General features: G+C 37.5%; 2 protein-coding genes across 2 annotated transcripts; both read left to right on the top strand.

Annotated features, from left to right (window-relative positions):
- Nucleotides 1–10,356: 10,356 nt before the first annotated feature.
- LOC145220238 (uncharacterized) lies at nucleotides 10,357–13,800 on the top strand. Its single transcript, XM_080087511.1, has 3 exons — nucleotides 10,357–10,751; nucleotides 11,929–12,069; nucleotides 12,833–13,800. The coding sequence occupies exons 1-3, from the start codon at nucleotides 10,625–10,627 to the stop codon at nucleotides 13,018–13,020; spliced, it is 456 nt and encodes a 151-aa protein (XP_079943637.1). The 5' UTR covers nucleotides 10,357–10,624; the 3' UTR covers nucleotides 13,021–13,800.
- A 2,879-nt stretch (nucleotides 13,801–16,679) lies between these two features.
- On the top strand, nucleotides 16,680–25,285 carry LOC145218894 (uncharacterized). Its single transcript, XM_080086291.1, has 4 exons — nucleotides 16,680–16,931; nucleotides 19,822–19,968; nucleotides 20,984–21,130; nucleotides 24,501–25,285. Exons 1-4 carry the CDS (start codon nucleotides 16,802–16,804, stop codon nucleotides 24,548–24,550), a joined length of 474 nt encoding a protein of 157 aa, XP_079942417.1. The 5' UTR covers nucleotides 16,680–16,801; the 3' UTR covers nucleotides 24,551–25,285.
- The last annotated feature ends 11 nt before the right edge of the window (nucleotides 25,286–25,296 follow it).

The raw sequence follows: 25,296 nt of genomic DNA, 5'->3' as shown, positions 1-25,296 counted from the left end.
TCTGCAAAAATGTTCAAGACATGATATAACACATTGTTATTTAATTAGAATACTGAAAGTCATTTACTGGAAACTGTCATTTTTATCAGCAACATACATTTGGTAATGTAGCTATAACCCTTATAGCCTAATAGAATATCGATATAAATAGAAATCGCAGTTCTAAGCGGGAGATATCAGTTTCCTAGTAGGTATCTTGCAGCTAAAGCTCCATTGCGCATATGGGCAAAGGCGTATATAATTGAATTGACAGCAACGAGCTTTTATATGTCCAATAAAACTCAGGGCATTGCTCCCATAACGACTTACACGAATGGTGAACACACAACAGCACCTATTGTCCAACGAATGTTGTCAAGTGCAATCTAGCAACACAAAATCATCAGGCTGAAGGTCAAAGCCGTTAAATAGTTCAAAAGCAATCTCCATGTGACGCTACCTGGGTACACATTTACAAGGATTTATAACTGCACCACGTGTAGCTATGGTGTTAATTAATAAGGCCATGAAGGTTTACGCTTGATCATGTTTAGATGCTGCTCAGCTCTTTCCGGCTTTAGGGCTGTTTCGGTGCTATTGTTCTGCTTGAAAAGAAAAAGACAAAACCTACTGGGCCTCCATAACATTTTATCATTTATACAAAACTACCAGAAATCACGCCAGAAATGAAGCATTTTTGTGCACATAAATTTCCCCAATGCACTTTACAACACAAACTGGGGTGTAAACAAATGTATACCAGAAAGCACACCACAGAACAACCCTGGCAATGACATTACCGAGCAATCTCGGCTTAAAACGCTTTACCAAAACAACAATACAATTACATCACGCAAATACGTACAAACTGCATGAGTCAAACTTGTGTGCACAATATCGACATTTGTTCGTTACTGGCATTAGTCGTATACAATACGATACTAATGACAAAACAGCGTACAAAATACGTTTAATGGTTATGGAATTACATAATCCTAGCTATATTTCAACATAATTCAGGCGCTAAAGACAATATTGACTACCTAACGATAAAAGTCAACAATGTGATTGAAAGTGCTTGCCCAAATAAGGGTATCGATGAGAAAATGCAGTATTGACTGCACAATGTTCAATTCGCTCTACGTTTGCAAACAGCCACATTGCGCAGCAGTCAGGTATGTGTCTGACTAGTGAGGCAGTCGACTGGTACATTTTCACAGCGCGGCTGCATTGAGAACATCGTTAAAAGGAAGTCGTTTACCAACACAATAGAAGGTTTACCACTTAAACTGTTTGCCTAAGCTTGTAATGTGTTCACACCATCGCACGCAGTTTTCGAATCTAACATACCTACAGCCCATTTTTACACAGCTTTTGTAGACCTGTTAGTACAGTTGTTATCTGCATGTTTCAACAAATGTCAGCTATAATGTTTTTTAATCTTTGGCAATTTGTTACCATGAATATAAGAGGAGATATAATTGCTATAGCAACAACTTATTGATTTGGAACCAAGTACAAGTGGCACAGATCAGCTATCAATACAAACAAATTGTGTGGAACTAATATACTTGTGCTTTCAAAACACAACAAATCTGCGGAAACCTAACAAAACACTAGCAACCACTCAATATGTTGTCTAGCTCTTAAGCTGCTGGCTTGAAACGTTCACACTGCACACTGTGCATGAAAAATCACCTTAGATGCATCAACTGTTTCCGTTTCCACGTTATTGGTTACACAGTTGCTTATAGCACCCAATAGCTCTACCAAAGCAATAAATCTAACCCGAAGCGGTCTGTGCTTAAAGCCTAGCGCACTCAACCGCTAAGTTTTCTTTTTTCCGTTTGGGCTTTTCATCGGTGATTACTCAACCGTTGCGTTTCCCTTTTTCTACTTTATCGTTTTAGTTCGCATGGGAATATCTGAAGACTGAATTGTAAGTTTGAAAAATGGATAACTGCTTACAAATTGCTATGAAAAGCACCAGGGTTGGTAGCCTAAAGAGTCACCACACGGGCACTTGGAAAAGTCACCACACGGGCTACGCGCATATACGAGATAACTCGCATGTTGAGAGAGAAAACCTGTGATATCAAAAAATGTTATGGGTTTTGGTAAATTTTTTTTGGCTGCTCCTAAATCCAACAGTGCTGTCATCACAGTTACACTCCCATGGGTATCGATTCCGTCATTGGAAATATTGTTTGAAGTCTGATCGGTTATAGCGCTTATCGCAGCTAACTTTACGGAATTTGATGTCCTCCATGGTCCACAAACTAGCCCTTTGTTGGTATTTCATACTCCCACACGAACTTTCTGGGCGTGCAGAATCCTCAGGGTGGCCTAAGCTCGGATTGCCAGTTGAGCCAATTTTGAAAGTCATGAAATAGCGGACTAAATTGCGGTATATTCGTGAAAAAATAGGCAGATTAGGTCAGAATATGATTTTCTTTGTTTATGAAAAATGTTATTTTTTTGGACATGCGTCCTTTATTTTTTTTATAGGCTTCGCAATTGTGTAATGCGTTTTTCCGGTCTTACTGCAGATGTTTACCACCATGGTTTGTGACATCACACAAAACCATAATCTCATTCATTCACTAAATCATGTTATTCTTCAACATTGTTAACTAGCTAGGATAGATGGCAAGATTAATATAGCTTAATATTAGCACTATTAAGGTGAAAAAGTTTTTGTTTTTCTTCTCTCGAACAAATTTATTTAGTTTTGGGCTAGAAAACAAATCTTTTCCACTCGTATAGGCTATTTTTCTTTGGTTCAAGGTCGATGGTAGTTCTAGTTACAGGAAAAGACGCATATTGGAATTTTGCAACCTATACGCAAAATAAAAATTGGCGTTACTTTTTAGTGCTAAAAATTTTGTTTGAAAAGGGCGCTTACGGTTGGTAATAAAAAAATGTGGTTTACGAGGTAACATTCTGGTCTTTGTTTGCAGACACAATGACTGCTTATGTTGACAAGATAAACAACGTTCTTGAACAGTTTTTTGTTCTGTGTGAAAAAGGGGAATGTTGTATCACAGCTGGCGATTTACAAACCAAGCACAGACATTGCTCGTTGTGTGCGAAAGTTTTTGAGACGAGATACAAATGTGAAAGGCACTTTCAGGAGTTACATTTAAAGCGATCTGTAACCGTCGAATCCGTGCTTTTCTTGCCATGTTACTGTTCTGGGGAAAAGACCGCGGCGAAGAGATTGCATTACCACTGTTCAAAATGCAGCCACACTGTTTTAAGAAAAAAAAGACTTTGTCAACACTTAAAAAAACACCAAAAAGGCATCAGTAACAAAGGCCATGAATATTCGGTGACAACCCCAAAAACCAAGCGTTCCCCAGCCAAACAAACCCGGTCAGACCCACAGAAAACTTTCTGAAAAGAAGGCCTGTCCTCAATGCCATAAAATGTTTCATCCCAACAGTTTATAGTATACAGACATAGTCGCAAAATGCACAAGCAAGAATTATTAAACTTAAATGTATGTGTGGACAGCACCAATTCAATTTACATGGTTCGCAAGAGTGCACACGGGGGTATAGGTTATCCAATCCATGTCCAAAAACACGTCGCCAAGGGCGTTCTCAGGTGTGAAGAACAGGTTTGCATGGATTGCTTGAAAGTGGCCTGGAGAAGTGGAATGGGTGGAGCAGAATGCTCACATCTTCGAGCGATAGCTCATGCAGAATACCCAACGAGCATCACATTATCAGATGAACATTTGAATGATCTCGGAACTCAGAAGATGCTTAAGGATGAAACGTTACAGGCTTGTAAAATTTTGCGACAAGCAGCCACAAACCAAAAGGTTCCGCTAATTACAGCAGTCCAGGATGGTAAACAGTTCATTCATGTTTTAGTATTTGAACCTGATTTGCACTACTATGCAGTCTTAAATCGAGTAATTGTCAGTGCCAACACAAACACGGGAACATTGGACTGCCGGTGCTGCAAGAGGAATCGTTCTTGTGTTCATAAACACATATGTCTGTGGTATCTTAACCAGCAAAACCTTCTTCAGTCGTTCCGTGACTCAGATTTAACAGAAGAATATGCAGATATCCTTCCATCGCAAAATAATGACGAACTAGAAAATCAAACTCATTCATAGCTGTTGTATCCACCGGCCGATGCGAAGATTGTGGAAAAAATGTGTAAGTATATTTTACGCACCAAAAAGGTCCCGTTTAAAAGTGTACCGCCTAAACACATTCCAAACAACTTCTACCTAAAAGAAACCGAATGCCCTTACTGCGAAGTTGGCTTAAATGAGCCCGAACTGATTTGCAACAATGCCACTGTTCTTACCATGGAACGCGTGAGTAGAGGGATCAAAACGTTTTGTCGTCGATGCGACGCATGTGGAATGTGCTTTCGATACCATGATAGATTGTGAGCGCTGTCACAAATGGTTCCACAGCCGTTGTATCGTCGGGCCTTTTGACAATTGGATGTGTGCAGAATGCCAAAAAAGGCCCACAGCCCCTGACAAACTTTTCGAACTTTGTCAAAAATGTGCACAGTACAAAGAGACGGACCAAGCTGTGAAAGTGTATGATTTCATCAGAAGTTTTGTGCCTGAAATTCCATTTTCTCAAGGAAGCGAAAGTATCAGATGCATGGATGAAGTATCACCAAATATACAAAACTACGAGAAAAGGAACAGCGTATGGTTGGACAGTGGCACAAACGACAGGGCAGAAGCGGGAATTTTTCATCATAATATGTTTGCTAACATTTCAGTCAATCCAGGACACCTTGGATACAATCATCCACGAAATGGTGCATGCTTCCCTTCATTTAAAGGGTATTAACGGCGGCCAATCACACGGATCTGAGTTCCGAAAAGAGGGTCGGTACATTGTAAAAAAGGTTCGACAAAACCAGCACCACTTACCCAATGAATTTGCAGCCATAGAACTCAAAGCAGAGAGAATTTTAAAAGCGAAATGGTGATTGTCTGTATACTTTTACGTTGTTTTGTTCTTTTCTTTCGTCTTTCTTTATAAACTGCGCATCAAACATAATTTCCACGTTGTGAATGTATGTGCTGAATTCTGCGAAGCCTTTTATCTGTTTCACTGTTTTGTTGGTTTGTTGGTTTGTTTCGTTCTCATTCATGAACTGCGAATGAAAAATAATTTCCATTTTCTGAATGCGATGTGCCGAGTTCTGTGAGGCCTTTACAAAACATAAAGCTTTTATTTTGCCACAAAGATGTCCATTATTCCTGCGGATATAAAGCAAAACGTAGGACAGCTTATTTCGTATATGCGCATAGCCCGTGTGGTGACTTTTCCAAGTGCCCGTGTGGTGACCAAATGCTACCACCCTGTTAGGTGACTTTAATGCATGATAAACGTTAATATTTTGGAATATTTGTAACAGTGAAGCCTTTGCTACATAAAGCTTTAATTTTTAGAATGAAGATGTCCATTCTTCCTGCGAATATAAAGCTAAACTTACGACAAGTTATCTTGTATACGCATAGCCCGTGTGGTGACTTTTCCAAGTGCCCGTGTGGTGGCCAAATGCTACAGGTGGCCTTGACGGGCAATAAACATCAATATTTTCATACGTTTGTACAGTGCCATGTATGTTTTACTCAAATATAACATTATTACAACCGGCACTTTGATACGTTTTCGAATATACAGTAATACGTAGAAGCACTCGCAAGAAAACCCGTCGCCCTTTCCGCTTGACTGACTGCCCGTCTGGTGACTGCCCGTGTCGTGACTTTAGGCTACCAACCTTTCTCATGAAAAGCGCAAAGCACACCAATTTATATCCAAGGTAGGTGCAAATTAACCAAAATGTCCATTTGCGCTAAGTAGAGGTGTTTAATTCTCTTTAAAAGAGTTAAAACATGATGAAATTGACAGAAATCTATACACAACAAACTAAAAGTCTTATTTTGGTCGCAAGTTACTGGCTTTATCGTGAACTTAAAGCTGTTCATGTAAGAAAAAGCTACCTTGATTAGACCACAAAATCTGTTTCTCAAAACTAACATTTATATTTGCCCAAAGCGTAAGCCGTTTTTGTCTCAGTATACATAAAAGGTCAAAAAGCGAAATGAAATATAACATCTTGGCTATATACCATCTCTGCATTACTATCTTATGCATAATAGAAGAACTCTTGTATTGTTGCAGTTTGCGACGTCATAATGGATAACTGTGACTTTCGTCACGCGCGTAGTTTGAAATAAATATTGCAGTAGGCAAGACTTGGCCCGTTAAGGTCAAATGTAGCCACTTGCAATGCATATAAGTTTTGTTGTCCAAAGCATTTTGGTCAAATGTAGCCTACAGTTTTTCCGATTTTTCGGTTTTAGTCCAATTAATGTCTAAATGTTTACAGTAACAAGTTGAAGTGGGTTGAATTAACTTATAGGTATGTACAGAATACTAAAGTTATTTTGTGCATTTCTGATGTTTTTTTGCAGCTTATAAATATTAAAAGGTCTTAAAGTATCCTAAATGAGTTACCGTGTATTGCCATCATAGAATTCGTATTAACCGTCGTTTAGATTTACCTAAACACGTCCAAAATTTTGATGCATCACTCATAACCATTAATTAAATTAAACTTAAATTTAGTTAACATTGCTGCATTTTGTACAGTAAAATGAAAAGAAATAGCTCAATTTTTTTTTTTCATATTAGCACTGGGCCGATCGGGCTAAAATTTAAACCGCAACATTAACACTAACGCCTGTTTAAAAGTTAAGCACATTAGGAATGTCATTTTTACACAATTGACCTGTTAAAATAAACCAGTTGTTTACAAGAAAAGGGGTAAACAATGGGTAAATCCGACCAAATTTTCAAAATGCTTTAAAATAATACGCAATTAAACAGTGTATGAAACGTGTACTTATTTTACAGTAGCACACAATTGATAAATCGCTTTTCGGGCTTTTTGGTGAACCGCTGGGTTAAAGGTCTCAAACATATACAAACTAGATTTAGTATAAATGGCGTCTTCTAAAGCAAACCTCTGGAAACATCAGCAAAAAATGCAAAAAAAATGATGAAAATACTTTGCGTTTTCTTTTGGGTAGGCCACCTATGACAACCCAATAATTTAAAACCAAAAATAAGTAAAGAAACCAAACATAACACCAGTCGGAACAAAACAGCTTCCTACTGGCGATCCCCTATTACTAAGCTGGCATGTGCAGCATGAAGCAGGCAACGGTGCTTGTGATTCGATTTTCGACGGGATCACCGCTAAGCCTGTGTAGCTGTGACCGCTATTTCCAGAAAGACTCCTGTCGTAGCATCCGCCTTGTCAGATGGGCATGCTTGGTAACCGGCTGATTCAGTATGACGCCTTCCACGCGTTTAGTGTATACTATTATTGAAACATGGGTGTGCCGTGATCGCTGGTCTACATGAACGTTTCAGGTCTGATACAAGTTTTGAACTTTCGTTCATCTTAGCTTCCATCTAACATACTGAACCTATGTTCAGTACACCTAAGTTCAACCAAAACACACTGAATAAAAAACCTCCCTAAATTTTCCGCTTAAATCTCATGGCAATAGATTTGCAAATTTAGAACGATTAGACTCTAATAGTGGCTTAAATCAAAGTCAACCTTAACTCGCTTAAGCAAGGATAATTAGCCCGTTTACATGGCCATTTCAATAAATCGTACGCATGTGCTTTTGCGATTGGCTCTTGGCAATTCCTACACAAAAAGGCGTCCAATCACAGCACAGGACAAAGCTCACAGCTTAAGCACGTGGACACCAAATTGCAAAGGCTCATCTACATCTTAATTAACTGCGACAGGAAATATTACAAAGTTCAAACATGATTTGGCAATCTAGTTGAAGTGCCGCACATTTAAACTTACTTGCAAGCTTCGAGCTAGCGAGTCAAACGAGCCATTTTGGTAAACAAATATTGTTGAATTTGCACAAATTACTATTGCAATCCTTACAGTTTTGAACTTTTTTGCTCGGATTCTTAAGGTTTCATAATCTTTATATCCTTGTCTCTGACTGAAGAAATGCATTTCTCGCAATTAAAATAAACTCGTGGGTTAAATACACACAGGAAAGCAAAGACTTTAATAGTGTTTGCAGCAATAAAAAATCAGTGTGATATACAATTCACAGCGTTTAACGCATTTATTTAAACTGCGGCTCGCTAAAAAAAACCTTATCCGGTATATTGTTATCAGACATCCTGCTGCCATGCCTCCTAAAACCAGGGGAATTACGCGCTCTTTGACTGTAGCAGGTACAGCAACCAGACAAAACAAACATTAATGTCACGTCCTTGACCGCAACCAGACAAGCAATGAAAACACAAGTAACATAAACCCAACTCAACCCGGAAAAGAAAGCGAAAATGTCTGTTGTGTTTGGTCTATGTCGTGTGGATTGCATTTGGCCTATACCTTCTGGTCTCAAATTTTAAACTCGATTAAAAAAGTAAATTCAGTTCTTTCAATAGCAAGGAGTCTCTTCTTTTGCGGCAGGCCAAGCACTTATCAAACCCTTATGTGTCCTCTCAGTCTTGGGCCACTCTGCGCTAGAACGCAGGCATTCCTTCGTTTTTATATTTCAACACAAAGACGGCGATAAACTTGTATTGAAAGTGCGATGTCTGGGGACATACACAAAAGGTCACGTTTTGTAGGACTCCGAATAAACTATAAAAAAGCGGTCCATAAAAATTCCCAAAGCGTGCTTATGTCTTTTGTGCAACTTAGACGCTTAATTGAACTTTTTGAAGCTGATTTCAAATAAGATACTAGTCACAATATTGTGCACAATAACGCATTTTAAAACGTTTATTCAGTTTTGTTGCATTTTTCCCCTTTTTTATAGGTTGCAATAATAAGAAACAGCGCAGTACACAAGTCATTACCTCACACTATACAATAACGGTCAGGTCAATTTTGATCCAGTATAGATTAAATAGCAAATGTAATTAATTTTAACGGACAAACTTGACGTTTCTTGATTTTTTAGCGCTTTTATCACTACATCCATAGGCGCCGAGTTGGCGCTGGCGAGGTGGCGGGGTCACATAATGTGACGTCATAATTTACGTCCGCCACCTTGAATTTTTGTAAAACTCGTCGCCTGTGAATACATCTTTATTTTGCACATGTGTTTGAAACAGGGATCTTTTCGAATGCTGTTCATTTATGTTGAGTAAGTTGAATTTCATTTTCAGTAACTTTCGAGCCTAAAATGATGGTCTAATGCAGTAAGCGTGATGAAGTTAACTTGCAAGTTTGCATGAGATACAGATTACCCGTGCCATAACGCTTTAGAGGAACTTTGCGATCCAATAGTGAGAAAGGTCTAAAAACGTAGCAATACGCTCTGTGCTAATTACTTAAAATCTGGACTAATACAGTGTTGATGACTCAACAAATCAGATGTGATTCAGCAAACAAAAACAAGCATAAGTAACCATTGATTTACTTTTAACACTTCAAAACGTTGTTTAAATTTAAATAAAACAGCAACACAGGTGGAATTTTTGTTGCATAGATATAACATTGTCACAAGGTAATGAAACACTCCCTGACATACAAGTTACCTTAATAACTAATTGATCGTTTCTCAATTCTTTTAACTTTGAGACGATCCCGCTGTTATTTTATTTAAGCCAAACATAAGTTTACTTGTCAGAAATAACTTTCAACATACAACTAAAACACACTAAATCCTTTCTCACACTTTTTTCCTGGCAAGTAATTGTACACAGAAATGTGTTCAAGCTTAGCTGCATACATCCAAACAGAATAACTGAAAACAGGCATCATAAATATTAACTTAAGGTCTGCGACTGAAACAAGGCAAGCTGTTAGCAAGACAAGCAATTAGTAATATGATACCCGGATAGCTATGAGGAAGCAGTTATGGAAACAGCTATGATTTTATTTGACACGGGCAACATAGCGGCTTAAGTGTTTTTTTAAGCTTAAAGTAGTAAATATGTACTGTTAGAAATCGTATCTAAGTTTAATCACAAGGAAACAATATAGTATGTAATAAATCTCATTTCTAATCAACTGTGATCTCTAGCTTCTAAACAAAACCCATGGGCACACCGGCGGCCGGTGGTGATATAAAACCTGGGATGTGGCAATCAAACCAATAACGTTCTGCACCCCTTGTCAAAGCGTTGATAATATATATTTCAATGGACATATTATTTGGTCCTTTGACTATTTGATCCCGTTTGCATACCTGAAGGTGTGATTATCTAAAAGGGGCGGCAAACTCTGAAAGTAAATAAAGACAGGATGAAAAAGGGACTGTGGAAATAAGAGTAGATAACCACTGGATCGTTGAATGATTAAATTGTGTAAGCACTAACGGAAACAGTTTTTTACATCACGGTGGTGCATTTCTTTTACCCAGTACATTAACCTTGTGTGAATGTTGCACATTCGTAATGAGCAGGGCTTGTGAAGCTGGACAAGTCATTTCAATTCCTATTAATACTGTTTGAGAAAATAAATACAGCAAAGCTTCACTAAGCACAGATTTGAGTTTGAGGTCGAGTGTAGGCAGTCATACTTACCCTTACAAAAGAATATTTCAAGAAAATTTACAACAGTCTGGACAAAACGGTTATTTTAGATGAATTTAACAAGTAGTGTAGTTGCGTCTGCATTGCTCTTAGTCTTTGGTTCTGTAGTTTTGATGCTACCTATTTTGAACTGCTGTCACTGGTGGAAAAATGATATTGATTTGAATCAGTATAAAGGTATGTGATTTACTTCATTATTTTATCTATTTCAGTATTAGTTTCTTTAAATAAGAAAACGTTATTTACAAATATATCATAGTGCACCAGGCCTACTAAAGGCTTGATACCATATCAAGCAGGACTTACATGCATTCTCATATGAAAAGGCATAGAGAGTATAATAATCCACGACAGTTGGCATGTTGAAATATAAATAAGCAATTCGTTTGTTTAACCTCGTCGGTCCGCTGTTAAATTGGATTTTTGAAAGAAATTTTATTTATTGAAGGATATGGTAGAGCCCAATCGTAAATATATGTACTCTTACATATATTATTACATATTTTCCAGTACTGTCATATTTAGGTTTTACAAGTTTCACAATAAAGCAGAGGTGTGCAACCTGCGGCCCGCGGGCCAAACGCGGCCCGTCGATTAAGGTTGTGCGGCCCGTGGAGACTCAGAAAATATCTAATATACTGGCAAACGAGTCCAATTATTCTACATTTTTGAGCATATTAATGCGCCCGGTGCTATTTTTCTGCGATCTCGCAATATGTGGTTAGAATCAAACGCTACTTATACTTGTAGTTGAGCATTTGGGTACGCAACAAAGTAAAATCACCTTGTGTTATATAAAGGTGCGGCCCGCGATCTAATCTTGGCAATTGTATTTGGCCCCACAGTGACAAAGGTTGCACACCCCTGCAATAAAGCATTACAAAAGTGTATTTTCTGCGCTCAAAAGTGTTGGTCCTATATATTGCCAACCATTCCAGTTATCGGTATTCAACATCAAAGTTTATCCTGAGGCAGGGGTGTCCAAATTTGTTTTAATGGGGGTCAATTTCTATCAGGTGAAGACGCTCGCGGGCCGAGGTTTTTTTGCAAAGTTTTTAACCGGCCAATTATAACACAAAATTTACGGCATTTAAGGAAAATTTGGGATTTTTGTTGCGTCATTACCATGTATACTTCCTTTTTACCGGTAAATAAAGTTCTAGGGAAAAGCTTTTGCGTGATGTCGCAAGTCGCCACAACCAAACATCTTAATTCAAATTATGGCGGGCCATACGCAAAAAAAATTGAAACAACAGCTGCGGGCCACTTGAAATGCCGTCGCGGGCCGCAATTTGGACACCCCTGTGCACCCAAATTCCTGAGAAGCTGTCTGACTTTTAACCATTTTTATCAGATTCCAACATCCACGTAACTGTTATTTTCATGGCGTTTTCAATATTGGGCCAAACAGAAGTTCTATGCTGCGTAGCGCTTTTCTCCAAAAGTGAAAACCCAGGCTACTTGAAGTTAGCTACGTATTCTGCACTTGCCACAAGTAAGTAAAGTCTTATTACACTGTAGGCTACTTACACCAAAATAGCCCTAGAACAGGGTACAACTGCAAACATCTAATGATTGTAGAGAAGTAATACAAGAGTAATGCAAAAATGTACGATGACAATGTACAGTAGCTACAACTGATACAAAAACGTAATGTTGAAATCTTGCTGGTAACAAATCGAATTGGAAAACATTAATTGAGTTGAGTTGAGGGGAGTTGGATTGAATTATTCGCCCTGAGCTATAGTTAGGTCCCTAACGGTTTATTACAAATAATATTGCTATATAGCGTGATTAGCCATTATTTACTGATTTTGCCGTCCTTTTCTTTGCGGTTTATAAACTTTCTACGTTAGGCAACTGTTTTTAACTTGGCAAGTTTCCAAGGCAATTATGTCGCTACGTTTTCTTCCGTCTGGCACCTAGATAAATTCAACTGCCCCAAACGATTCATTTTTGTTGTTGTGGAGCTACAAACGTAAAAACTCAAATCACAAACGTTTTCCGATAGATGGCATACATAAACAATACAGTTATTTGCGAGTTAGGAACGAAATTAAGACTTAGGAACCAAGTTGGTTAGTTAGTTTTAATGTTATTTTTTACTATAAACCCTCACCCCAATCCTGACAACCCTAACCGTCACCATTTTTACATAACTCTGCTTTTAAACATTTGTTACTGCTCTTTTCTCCACCATCGGTATTAAACAAAGAATTTACTTTTAATTAAAAAATAATAATCATTTTGTTTTGCAGGTATATGCTTGTTTATAGCATCGGACGTTTTTGCTGCAACTGTGAATCCAAATACAAGTCAATCTCTTCGTCTGAGTTTCTACCTTGCATGGGTATTTATTGCAGTGAATATTATTATATCATATGCTTATCTGAAAGAACAATTTCATTACTTTATAACAACGTCAATGGACTTTTATTTGGTTTGATTTGGTTCCACCTAGATTCGAATCCTATTATTTCAGAATAATTTATATAGGATTCGACTCTTAAATACCCGCTTTAACGATCTATGATAGCAAATGGGTTGACTGAATTCAGTAAATTTTCGATTTTACATTCGAATTAAAATAAAACGATCAAAAACTAGGACTCGATACGAATTGGATTTCGTATTCGATGTTTAAGGTTCAAAGTGGTAAAAACACAAATTACAAAAGTAATAAAATTCCATACTATGCCGATACAATCTATAAGGATTCGATATGGTTTCGGTTTCACATTTTATGACTTAGATTCGAATTGATCCGAACTGAGTGAAATACATAATTAGGATTCGATACGATTTTGATGTTTTTCCGAATCGAAGAATCGTTTGTTCCTGTTACTTTTTTATCTTGGCATCTTTTTTGTTTGTAGTCTCAAAGCACATTAGTAAGCAAAAAACTGATAAGGGCGTTTTCCTCAAATTGAAACTGTTGCACTTCACTGCAAACCCTTGCTTCGTCGACATATTTTGCTTTTTTTTAATTTGCCCAAAGAATAGTAACTTGACTCACTTGGTTGAACGGGTACATTTTTACGGCATATCTTATTCATTTTTACTTATTTCAGCGCTTTTTCAACGAATGCTGTCGCGATTTAATACCATCGCTACATGTATGTTTCCGATTGTATACATTGTTAACTGTTGAATTGAAGTAATGATTTATGCTCTGTACCTGTTTTTTATGTAACAATCTAAATATTAAACAGACTCGATGCAAGAATCATTCTATTTCACATTCTATTGTCTGCAAAAAAATCGCTATGCAACAAAAGTTTTTCAGCTTGTCAGTTACCTATACAACTATTATCATTTCTTTATTTGTTCGCGTTTAAATGAAAAATATTATTACCTGACAATGGAAACGGTGGTAGCCAAGTTTTCGAAACAAATTGTAAGTTGAAACTGAACATCTTCATGTTACGCGTTAATTAATGTAATTTTTACCTAATGTAAACAAACAATCAGTAATTCATTTGCAGTTTGGCAGCGACGGCCGAGGCAGCCTTAAAACCTGCAGAAATAAAGTCATAACGCAACACAATTTTTCTGTCGTGGTCACACCACTGTTTTTGAAAATTCTTATTAGTTGGCCTCTAGGTGTCGCAAAAGCATCAGTTTTTCGATTTAGTGCCTTTGCCCAGACAAAAAAGGTTGATTAGGTAGGTTTACTTCTTTGCTGCAGTGGACGTTGTCAAACAGTTGCAATATGAAACAATGAATGAAAACAAACATGCTTTTTGAAGGTTTACATACAAACAGTAGAACGTAGTTAATTCGACACTTTTTATAATTTCACAAGCTATTGTTAGTCAAACGTCGGCTATAAACTAAGTAAAGTGATAATATTTAGGTTAGGGCTGGTTTTGTAAGTTTTACAGTCTTTTTAGTCCCATAATGATCTTTTGCTTGACTTTTTTTCTTTTGAGGAGATGGTTTCTTCAATTTAGTTTAACCATGCTGGTTCAACTGAAATGAAGCATTACCGTTTAAGGTTGTTGCTCAGAAAAGAACATCCGGTCGAGACTTGATTCGATCCAACAACCTGATGAACACAAGGTAGTTGTGGTAACTACTCGGCCATCTTGGCGACTGCAATTTCTGAATGTAGTTCCAAAGGCAATATGGTCCAAATTAGATACCTCTGATAAACCAATCTTATGGCATCAAGATTCTGGAGTTGAACATAGCAAACATACGCATGCCAATTAGACTATATGCTTTGACATAAAAAACTTCAGATTTTAGGAATTGCACATCTAGAGTTACGTTGGGCCTAATTACGGCATTTTTGCATATTTAGACCCTAAAAGTTTACGTTAAATGTTCACATACCAAGTTGTAATTATTCTACCTTCATTTTGTAGCTTGGTACTGTCTCAATACCATGAGCTCAAAAACCCAACCTAATCAATAACAGATGGAAAAACCCTCGCTTGAAAGGTCAAGGTCTGTTTTAAGCCGGGGCTGTTTACGTCCCGACTCGTGAATGAGCACAAAGGTGTATTTCTTTCAGTCAGCGACGCCAATGGCGGCGTGTGGGGTTTTCTCGTTTACGCATCACTGCAAAACACAACCTTGAAAAGGCGGAGGGTGGGTGTGTTTACCGATCTCGAAAATAGCTGACTGCGCTAGTTGGATTGAAATTTTAAGTCAGGCTGGGATTTTCGGGTCAGAGTTTCACTCGGGCCTGACATTGGCACCATTTTCGTCAAATTTTTGCCAATTGCAGGCCTGCTTACAACTTAGGATTCTATAAGATTTTATCAATTAAACTACATGCTCAAAAGATTTCAAATAAAATAAAATAATCTGATCAAAACTGTTTCTTCGTATTTTTTGATCATTAACGTCTTTTGACCATGAAAAGGCTACTTTAGAACCATGAAAAGGCTACTTTAGAAGCCAGAGTAAATGCACAACAACTGCATATAATTATCAAATATGTTTTAATTGCCGAAATCACCTCACAGTTGTTTAAACCTTCATGGGAACGCTTAATACAAATGGACCATTGGCGTTCAAATGAACCACTGCCGTTTCAGCAATACATATATTAAAGTTTCAAACCGGCAATGAGCCTCTAGACACAAAATGTTAAGAATTTGGCATTAAGGTATGTCTTTAGACGTGTAAAAACTAACAATGCAATCAATTTAAAGTAAGAATAACAAAGTGAAAAAAGACAACACATTTAACCAAAATAAGTATGCTATGTTTCTATTGTCTATAAAAGAGTGTTTGCATCAAATGTTATGTTTTCACTTTTTCATGAATATAGTTTTTTAAGTAGAGCTGTTTTAAGTTATGTTGTGGGGAATGGGGCAACAAATCCAAATTGTTTTTTTGCCGAACAAAAGCACGCTGTCTAAATTTAGGGTTTATTATGGGTACGCCATCACGAGACAGACACGAAATTCCCCTTATAACTTGCCCACGTTGGGGCTGCCACACAACAATACCAAATTTGCATATGGATATGAAAACAACCTCTAGCACTTGAAAAACACCCGATGGTTTGAGCAGGGCAGAATGAAAAAACGTTTTACATTGCAATGGCAAACATATTCCGTAGTAATTTTGCAACAGGTGTCATTTTAAACCGCATTGTAAAAGTCTTTACTGTTAAATAACAAAAAATGCACTTCATACTGTAAAGGTTTTAGGCCAATGATTTCAAAACTGTGTGGTATGTAGAACAATAATACGTTCAGGTTGAGATTAAGTGAGTGAGTGAGTGAGTGAGTGAGTGAGTGAGTGAGTGAGTGAGTGAGTGAGTGAGTGAGTGAGTGAGTGAGTGAGTGAGTGAGGCTAAAAGCTAAAAAATATTCTGTATTGTTGTTGTATTGTTGTATACTTACATTTAAAAAAGACGACACAGTATAGATTTTACTTTGCCTAATGGTTATTTAGTCCATGATCACACCGTGGGAAATTTTAGTGTGTCGCGAAATACTGGAGTAAAATACTTATCTCAAGTTTTATGTGACAAAATTTGCGTTTGCAGTACAATCCTACAACCTAATTTAACTCATTTTTTGCCAAAATCAGTTTTACTATGAAATGAAAGGTGTAAGTTAATTTACTTTTACTTTTGTGTGTGTTTTAGAAAATATATTAAAAAAAACAGTTGTTGTACCTCATGTTTCAAACGTTTCAGAACCACTAATTTAGGCCGAAAAAGACGTTATATTTTTTGTAGTGCAACCAATATTCTGTGGAAGATGCTGGTAAAATTGGCTGCGTTTATTTGTGCCATGTTTATGGCGTACACCTTATCCCTTGTAGCTGTTTCTACGCCGCACTGGTTCGGACATACCGAGGCAAATGAGGTTGGACTTTTATTTTCACAAGGTAAGAGACTATTTGTAAGAGCATCTAGCCAATAAAGAAGTGGTTTTTACCTTTTGCATGCCGCGACCCGTTTCAGCAACCAAATCTAACTTAAAAAAATCCCGTATTTTTTATAATCAGTAGAATAAACTCTCACTTTGGGCAACGAGAAAAGGTCTAAGCTTGCTTGTCCCTTAGGTTTTTGCACATAAATTATCCTGTTACAACACACTGACACGCTTCACCTACTATAAGTGGTGAAATGTTTTGACGTTCGTTTGCCCACGTGGTGCTGTTGCATAGTGACGTAATAAAGCGTTTGTTTTGTGTTGTAGTGGTCACATTGGAACACAAAATAAGTTTAAATCCAATAGTTGGCCTGTTTTATTGGTTTTGGACGTTTTCAGTTTCTGATTGCTGACAAACATTTAGCTTTTTGTTTCTTATCGAACAGAGGTGGCAATCCACAAGTTAAAAACCACTGCAATACATAAAAAGCTGCGGAGAGTGCACACTGTTTCGCCATTCATTTTTAAAGATCTTTACAAGCCAAGCAAAGTGCTAAAGCAGAGGTTTTCAACCGATGACTATTTGGGTCCACACTTCACAGGACGTTCATAATTAGTAATAAACTGGAATTAGTTGCATATTTATTGATTGAATATTCCGTACGAAAAAATCTTGTTTAATTTATAAAGTTATTGGCCATGTATTGTTAGCAGTCAGTTGTTTGATATCACAGATTCTAAACAGGAATATATTTGAAGCCAATATTCTTGTTGTGGATGGATGCTTTCTTTGTCCTTACTTAACAATGGGATGGTCCAGGATATTCATTTAATTGAACTGGTGGTCCATGACCTGAAACGAGTTGAAAAACGCCGTGCTAAAGAAAACAAGCAGTGTATAGCGAAGGCACTTTGAGCGTGTGCTGCGCAGAAAAAAATGCGATATAAAAGAAACAAACTTGGAGGAAGTTAGAGCGCAAACTCTAAGTTACTATGCGATGCGTTTGGTCACGTGGTAGTGATTGTAACATCACAATGACTTTCTACCTACAACAAACAACGTTTAAAAATTTCAAAAGTTATCATTTTTCTGTCACATGAAAGTTATGGTGTTGTGTTTTGGCTTGTGGTTACCAACATTCAGAGCGGACATGAGATAAAGATTTGAAAAGATCGATAGGTGGCGCAGAGCAATGTAGCCCATTCAAAAGAATAAAAAACAGTTACCCAAGCCTGCTCTGTCTCACTACTTTCTCTTTGGGCTACATACACGTAGTAACACAATTTCGTTTGACGTGTTTTCATTTTTTTTCACGGGGTTCGAACCCAGGACACTCCCGGGGACGAATCCCGATCAGGGTTTTTTATGTCTGTATATGGGTCAGGCGCGCCAGACCGTTCGGCCAAGTTCCTCGTTTGACGTGTGTCGGACACCAACGACAAAACAATGCTTTTGCGACACTTAGAGGCCAGCCAATAAGCTGTTTTTGAAATGCTGCATTCAGACTAAGACTTCTCCATTTCGTTATGTTTTATTTTCTTGGACTTGTCTCATTTCTTGTACTAAATTTGTTAACATTCACATAACTAAATAACTAATTTAGCATCCGTAATGCAAAAAAGTCTCAAGTCTCCGAAAAAGTTTCTTTAAATTCAAAAATGAAGTCAGATTTTATGCACCGGTAGGTGGCCCAATTTTACAATTTTGTTCAGGCTCTCGATTAAAATCGGGTACTTATGGGCAGGAACTTGGCCGAACGGTCTGGCGCGCCTGACCCATATACAGACACACAAAAACTGATCGGGATTCGTCCCCGGGAGAGTCCTGGGTTCGAACCCCGTTAAAAAAAAAATCGGGTACTTATAAAAGCTACCGTGAAGACGTAACTTCTTGGATTTCAGCAAAACTTTTAATTCCCTTGTGAATTAACCATGTAACTCTTATTTTTGGAACTGACCTTGATGATCATTTGTTAAATTGTTTACTGTTATGAGCGCGGTTTGTCATATACCGTAGTAAGTATGGAGGAACTTTGCCCACGCAGTGCTTGTTTATTTCATTTTTTAAGTCGGTTAAAACCTCAGAATATGGAAGTGCATTGAAGAATAATGAACTTGCGACCTCCAATGTAAAGTGAGCGGGCCTTTAGCCCATCTTGTCACGTTTTTGATTGTTTCTATTTTTATTCTCCTTCGTCTTTCCGTTTTTGTGTCTTATACGTATATATTTCAATAATATATTGAAAAAAATCTGGTACTTAGGAGCACAGGATTTTGGTCGAATCGTCTAGCACGCCTGACCCATATACAGACACAAAAAATCCTGATCGGGATTCGTCCATGGGAGTGTGCTGGGTTCAAACCCCGTGAAAAAAAACGGGTACTTAGGGCAGGAACTTGACCGAATGGTCCAGCGCGCTTGACCCCAAAAATGAAATAAAAAAATGAGTTTACTGTCAAAACATGCCCGATGGGAACCTTAATTCGGACGATAAAATATCCTATTTCTAGTTTGAATCGACGAATTAAAAATTGCCGAAAATGATTTTTTTACTGACAAAGTATTTTATTGCTTGGCATGGGACCATTAATAAATTATAACCTGTTACAAATCAATAAAGCAATAAAATATGATCTTAACCAGCAATTTCTAGCTGCGATGATTACATTCATACTGGGATCAGCCATGAAGCGTCTGCACTCATTCATAAACTATAGTATGCCAGGCCCATTGCAGGCGTTATACCGAATTAAGCCGGTCCCCCAAGCATTCCCACCGCAGGCTAGATTTTTTCTAGTCTGTGGCATGCCATATGGGAATGCTTGGCAGAGCGGCTTGCTTCAGCAATTTCTAGTAGATCTTATTGTGTGTGTTTTTTTACTTTTTTATTTTCTTTAAACAGGTAGAAGTCATTTCCAGCGCGCAACTGCCGCATTTATGGTGTTAGCAATCCTGGGCAAGTCTGGTGTTCTATGGTGCATAGCTGTTTATCTCTCAGACAAGAAAATCAGCTGTCTGAAAGCGGCGGTTTATTTGGCTATCGGAACAAGTAGGTCCAATGTTGTTTTCGATCTACTAAGATGAACATAAATTCACAACTGGGATCAGCTCGTAATCCTACATTTGCAGACTAGCGATATCGGCACAATCATACATACATTTTAGTACACCAGGCCTTTTGAAGGCGTTATACCGAATCAACTAGGCACCAAGCATTTCTACCAATGGCAGAGCAGAGTTTAAAGCGGGTCCAAAATTCGAGCTCGGACCAGGCCCGATTTTGGTCCGCACTCGAAAATATAAGCTCGAACCCGAATGTATTAGGTTTGGGTCCGAAAGTTTGATTGACAGGCCTATTATGAGAAAAACTTCTATAGTTGACAATGGTTTTATCTTGTATAGTTGACAATGTTTTTTCGGGCTGAAATGTCAAAATACAGTTGTCCTTAGTCGCAATAACTTTTTTGTACTTGTGAATAATCATCTAAACGGGTCCGAATATAGGGCCTAAACACGTCCAAAACTGAAAGATGCAGCCCCACACCCCACATTCTTTAAACCAAATCCAAAAATACCAAAAAGTTAAGGAATGACACTAGATTCTAGAACAAATAAACTGAGAATGGAAAGCATTTTCCAAGTTACGAAATCCGTCAATGAATTCAATGGAATATATATATTTCGCCTAATGGCATCATCAGTTCCTATAAAAACCACAAATAAAGTTGTAGTTGCATTAGCGTTTGTGGGATTCAGCCAGTTCGCACCGGTTCTATATAACCGTCTCACGAAATTTTAGGAGATTAGAGAACCGTTTAGCATTACCGGTTACTGTCAATCAACATCTTGTAACAAAACTGGCTGAAATAAAAAATGACTGTGATTGAACCGACTGACCAAAACTATGAATCTCACCACTGCTTATCAGCACTGATGATGACAACAATGATTTTTGAAGCGTCTGCAAAATGTATTCTGTACATACAGAAGTCCTTTTTATGATTAAACTTATAAGCAGTTTCGATACAAAAAAAAACATATTTACATTCTCTATGTTGCCTTAGGTGTTAGTTTAGCTGTTGGAGGGACAATCCAAATATTTGAAGCTGAAAACTTTCACATCGGTCAATATCTTCATTGGAGTTTTTACCTTTCGTGGCTGGCGTGTTCTCTGAACGTCATTGCTGTGATCATTGGATTTAACGCTTACGGTAGGCAAGATTGCAAGCAATAAGGTTTTTGTGTGTGTGTAATTGTGGACCTAGTTGTGAATTTGGGTATTTTAGATTGTATTTAAATAGTGATCAAAAATAAAACTACAAAAGGGCTTGTGTACATAAAAACAGTTGGTTGCAATTGCTTTTGTTAACTTTGGGACAGTAAGGCTCTATTTCAGTGCTTGTCAACCTTTTTTTGATTCGTACACCCTTCTGGCGTATATTTTAAAATCGTACACCCCTATCCTTGCAGTACAGTGAATCCGGAATAAGGAAAAGCACAATATAAAGGAAATATGTGTATTATACCCAAGGTTGTATGACGGAAATGAAATGACATAATAAACAACTTGTACTAACGCAACGTTGCATCATCAATTTAATGCGAACGTTGCTGTTGAACTTCGTCCGCCAGTTGTACAAAGCGAGGCAGTAACCTCGTTTCCAGTGCCCCTCTCATAAGCGTGTCAACATCCTTTATTGAATTTCTTTTCTTTGATTTAATTTCAACAAGAGCAGAAAATCCCTGCTCGCATAGGTATGTCGTGGGCATGCGGACAAGGATGGAAATCGCTTTTTGACTGAGATTTCGATATTCAGGAATGTTGAGCAGCGATACCCAAAAATCAGTATAGCTTTCACTTTGTTTAAACCCCGCCTTTTGCACCAAATCTAAACGCAGTGCAATAAGTTCACTGGTTAGTTCACAGTAGCCCAAGTCGAACTCTTCGTTTAGAAACGGCTGGACGATCCATAAAAGAGAATTAAGATTTTAATATTCCTCATCTGGAAAGTAAACTTCAAAATTTTGCTGTAACACATCGAGATGCTTATGTACCGTCGATTTTATATTGGATTCAATATTAGGGTTTTCGATTTCCCAGTTACTAGTCTTGATAAAATCGTGCAAGGATTCAAAATCTGAAAAATCGCATTTTACAACATTACTCTGCCACAACTTCAATTTAAATTTAAAAGCTTGCACCTTGCTGGCAACTTCAAAAATAGCACTCCCTTTTCCTTGCATCGACAAATTCAGCTGATTTGTGCTTTCAAATATGGCAGTTAAATAACACAATTTTGCAAGCCAGAAAGTATCTTCAAACTTAGTGGCCATTACGTGTCCTTCTTGAGCAAGAAAGACATACAATTCTTTTCGCAATTGAAACACTCGCTTCAAAACCTTTCCTCTGGATAACCAGCGCACCTCTGCATGATATAACAATCTCAATCCTTCTGCTTTCATGTCTTTGCATAGTTCTGAAAACATTCTGTGTTTCTTTGAATGAGATCGGACAAAATTTACAACTTTTATGACATCACTAAGAACAATATCCAGATCACCCCTTTGATTTTTTTCTTGGTTTAATTTCTTTACTACAAGCGCCTCTCGATGTATCATGCAATGATTAGAAACACAATCAGGAGACACTTTCTTTATTTTCTGAACAACTCCATTCGTAGAACCTTGCATGGCTGCTGCTCCATCGGTAGTAACTGACTTACACTTTGTCCAATCCAAATCATGTTCCTTAATAAATTGATTTAACTTATCAAAGATTGCTTGAGCTGTTGCTGAAACTCCAACTTTACAACAGCACAAATAGTGCTCTACAATGGTTTTGGCTTCCGAATCTGCAAATCTACAATACACAATCAACTGCGCTTCATCTGTAATATCTGTCGTTTCGTCGAGTTGTATCCCATAAGCAGGAGTCTTTCTTAGCTTGATAACAAGTTGTTTTAGCAAATCTTCAGAAATATCATCGCATCTACGTTTAGCTGTATTGTCTGATAAAGGAATTTCCCTCACTTTGGCAATAGCCTTTTTTCCTCCATGCAAAATGTCTGCAGCAATTTCAAGACAGGGAAGAACTACAGATTCCAACTCGGTGTATGGACGCTTTCTTTTCATTACAACATGAGCCTTTTTTAGGGAAGCAAGCACTAAATCTTTATTTCCTTCTCTAACCTCGCTTTCAAAAGACGAAACTTGCAGCTGTTGACTACGCAGAGAGGCCTCAAAGAATGCCTTTGATTTATTTTGATGATTAGGATGCTGTGTTTTTAAATGCGTTCTAAGATGCACTGGGGCTAAGTTACTATTACCAAATATGGCAGGACAAAACATGCAGCATGCCGAAGGATAGGGGTTTAACAATTCTTCTGTTGTGCGAAAAAACCCATACATGGTGTAATCATCATTCCATTTACGTTTCTTAGCGCGCAAATCGTTCTCTTTTGTATAATTTTCTTTGCAACAGAACACTGCTGGTCCTTACTGCAGTTGGTACTTACAGAAATGGCTTCTACGTTTCCTTCGGCATCTGTTTCTCCAACATTCTCAGGGTTGCATGACTCAATACAACTTTCACTTTCTACGGAGGACTTACTGAAGAAATTTCGTATATCCATCATTCCTTAATTTACACAGCAAACAACTAAGGTGAAAACAATAACTTGCAATTCAGATTCTACTGGAAAACAACCATTACCAACGATTATTAGGACAATTTAATTATGACGTAACAAGTTGAACATTGTAACAAGTTACTGAAGAACTGCGTTGTATGCCGTGCATTGAAAAATCCAGTTAACCTGGTCTGAAAAAAAAATGTAAATTTATTGCGACACTTGATCATAGGTATGTTGTATTATTGTATCTTGTACACCCCAGTACACCCCATCGAAGTGGTACACCCTTTAAAAATTCTGGTACACCCTGGGGTGTACGATACACCCGGTTGAAAAGCACTGCTCTATTTATTTCATTTGACTAATCCTTTGGACGTATAAAATTTGTTGATTCTTTTTTTGATGTCTGTGTTCGATGTTTAAAATTGATTAGGGCATATATTTTTTCAGGAACTTTAACTACTACCTAAAATGCAAAAGATTTAAAAAACTATAGTTAATTTAAATCAAACGACTAATGGTAAACGGTCGCATAAAAACAGCCTTAAACGTAGAAATAAAGAACAACGTTTCGTAAAACGGAATTGTCATTAGAGCCTAAAGAAAAATAAATACTTATTTAATACGGGGGTACCAAATACCGCAAGTTACCGCACATGACCGCATGTTACAGTATGTTATCAAAAGGTAGGAAGTTGTGAAGAACTTGAATATGCTTTGTTTTCAAAATTATAAATGTGTTGACTTTTGACAGCACTGACGGTCAGAGATATTCCAGTTGGGTGAAGGTTTGTAACTGAAATAGTACTAGAATCTGGTCTAGTTTACGCTTGTTGGGGCTTGCAGTAACATGCGGTATTTAGTACCACCCGTTTTATACGTGTTTTTATCAGTTACCTTATTATAAAACTGCCACGTCGTATAATCTTTTGTTATTGTTTGATTTCAGGCGAGGAAAAAGAAATGTGGGAAGAAACGAAAACACCAACAAAATGTTAAAAAAACGCTTTGAAATTTTGGTGTGACCAATTCAAAGAGACTCCCTTTAAAACTTAAACAATTCAAATGCCGACCATTTGTGATAATGTTGTATTAGCACCATAACTGTTTTGTTACCATTTTTTTTTTTTGGAAAAAAATGTTTTGTTCATTTTGTTTTGATTCAAAAACAATGTACGTCTAATGTAAAAAAATGATCGTTCTGCTAACATGCTTATTTTCAATGTTTTTAATATTTTTGTTTTGTTTTTTGCCATCTTGGTTCCTTATCAGGCATGGTAGATGTATATTATTCGACCCGTAACTTTTTTTGTGAGGTGTTACGTTTATTGACATTCTCTGCTGATTCGAACAAGTATTTTTAACAACTCTTATTGGGCTTTACGTTTATAACATGAATATGGCTTCGTGCTATTTATCCCCTTAGCGCCACTGCCCAGGTGGAAAATTTTCCCCGTTTCATACATGTAATATCATCGAACTTATTTGGTTCGGACTTGGATGGGGTGCGAACTTCCGAGATTTATCATTGTGTTATGACACGAAAGGTAACACTTTCAAGCATAATTTCAAGTATGATTTTCTATGATGAATCATGCTTGAACTTCGCGTCAGAATCTCTGGTAATCCCGACATAAATTGGGATAAGTCATAGATCATCCTAAATATCCATGTTTGAAAATCATCCTAAATATCCATGTTTGAATCTTCTCCGAACTAATCCCCAAAAACATAAAGTAGGCATC

The sequence above is a fragment of the Phallusia mammillata genome, chromosome 3 (genome assembly GCF_965637545.1).
Source record: "Phallusia mammillata chromosome 3, kaPhaMamm4.hap1.1, whole genome shotgun sequence".
Taxonomy (NCBI): domain Eukaryota; kingdom Metazoa; phylum Chordata; class Ascidiacea; order Phlebobranchia; family Ascidiidae; genus Phallusia; species Phallusia mammillata.
This window is presented reverse-complemented; position numbering and strand designations above follow the sequence as displayed.

Excerpts from the sequence above, each read along its gene's own strand:
- LOC145220238 (XM_080087511.1), top strand. The coding sequence starts at position 10,625 with ATGAATTTAACAAGTAGTGTAGTTGCGTCTGCATTGCTCTTAGTCTTT. Across the intron at positions 10,752-11,928 it reads TGATTTGAATCAGTATAAAG|ATTCCAACATCCACGTAACT; the intron begins GTATGTGATTTA and ends CATTTTTATCAG. Across the intron at positions 12,070-12,832 it reads GTATTCTGCACTTGCCACAA|GTATATGCTTGTTTATAGCA; the intron begins GTAAGTAAAGTC and ends TTTGTTTTGCAG.
- LOC145218894 (XM_080086291.1), top strand. The coding sequence starts at position 16,802 with ATGCTGGTAAAATTGGCTGCGTTTATTTGTGCCATGTTTATGGCGTAC. Across the intron at positions 16,932-19,821 it reads TGGACTTTTATTTTCACAAG|GTAGAAGTCATTTCCAGCGC; the intron begins GTAAGAGACTAT and ends TTCTTTAAACAG. Across the intron at positions 19,969-20,983 it reads TTATTTGGCTATCGGAACAA|GTGTTAGTTTAGCTGTTGGA; the intron begins GTAGGTCCAATG and ends ATGTTGCCTTAG.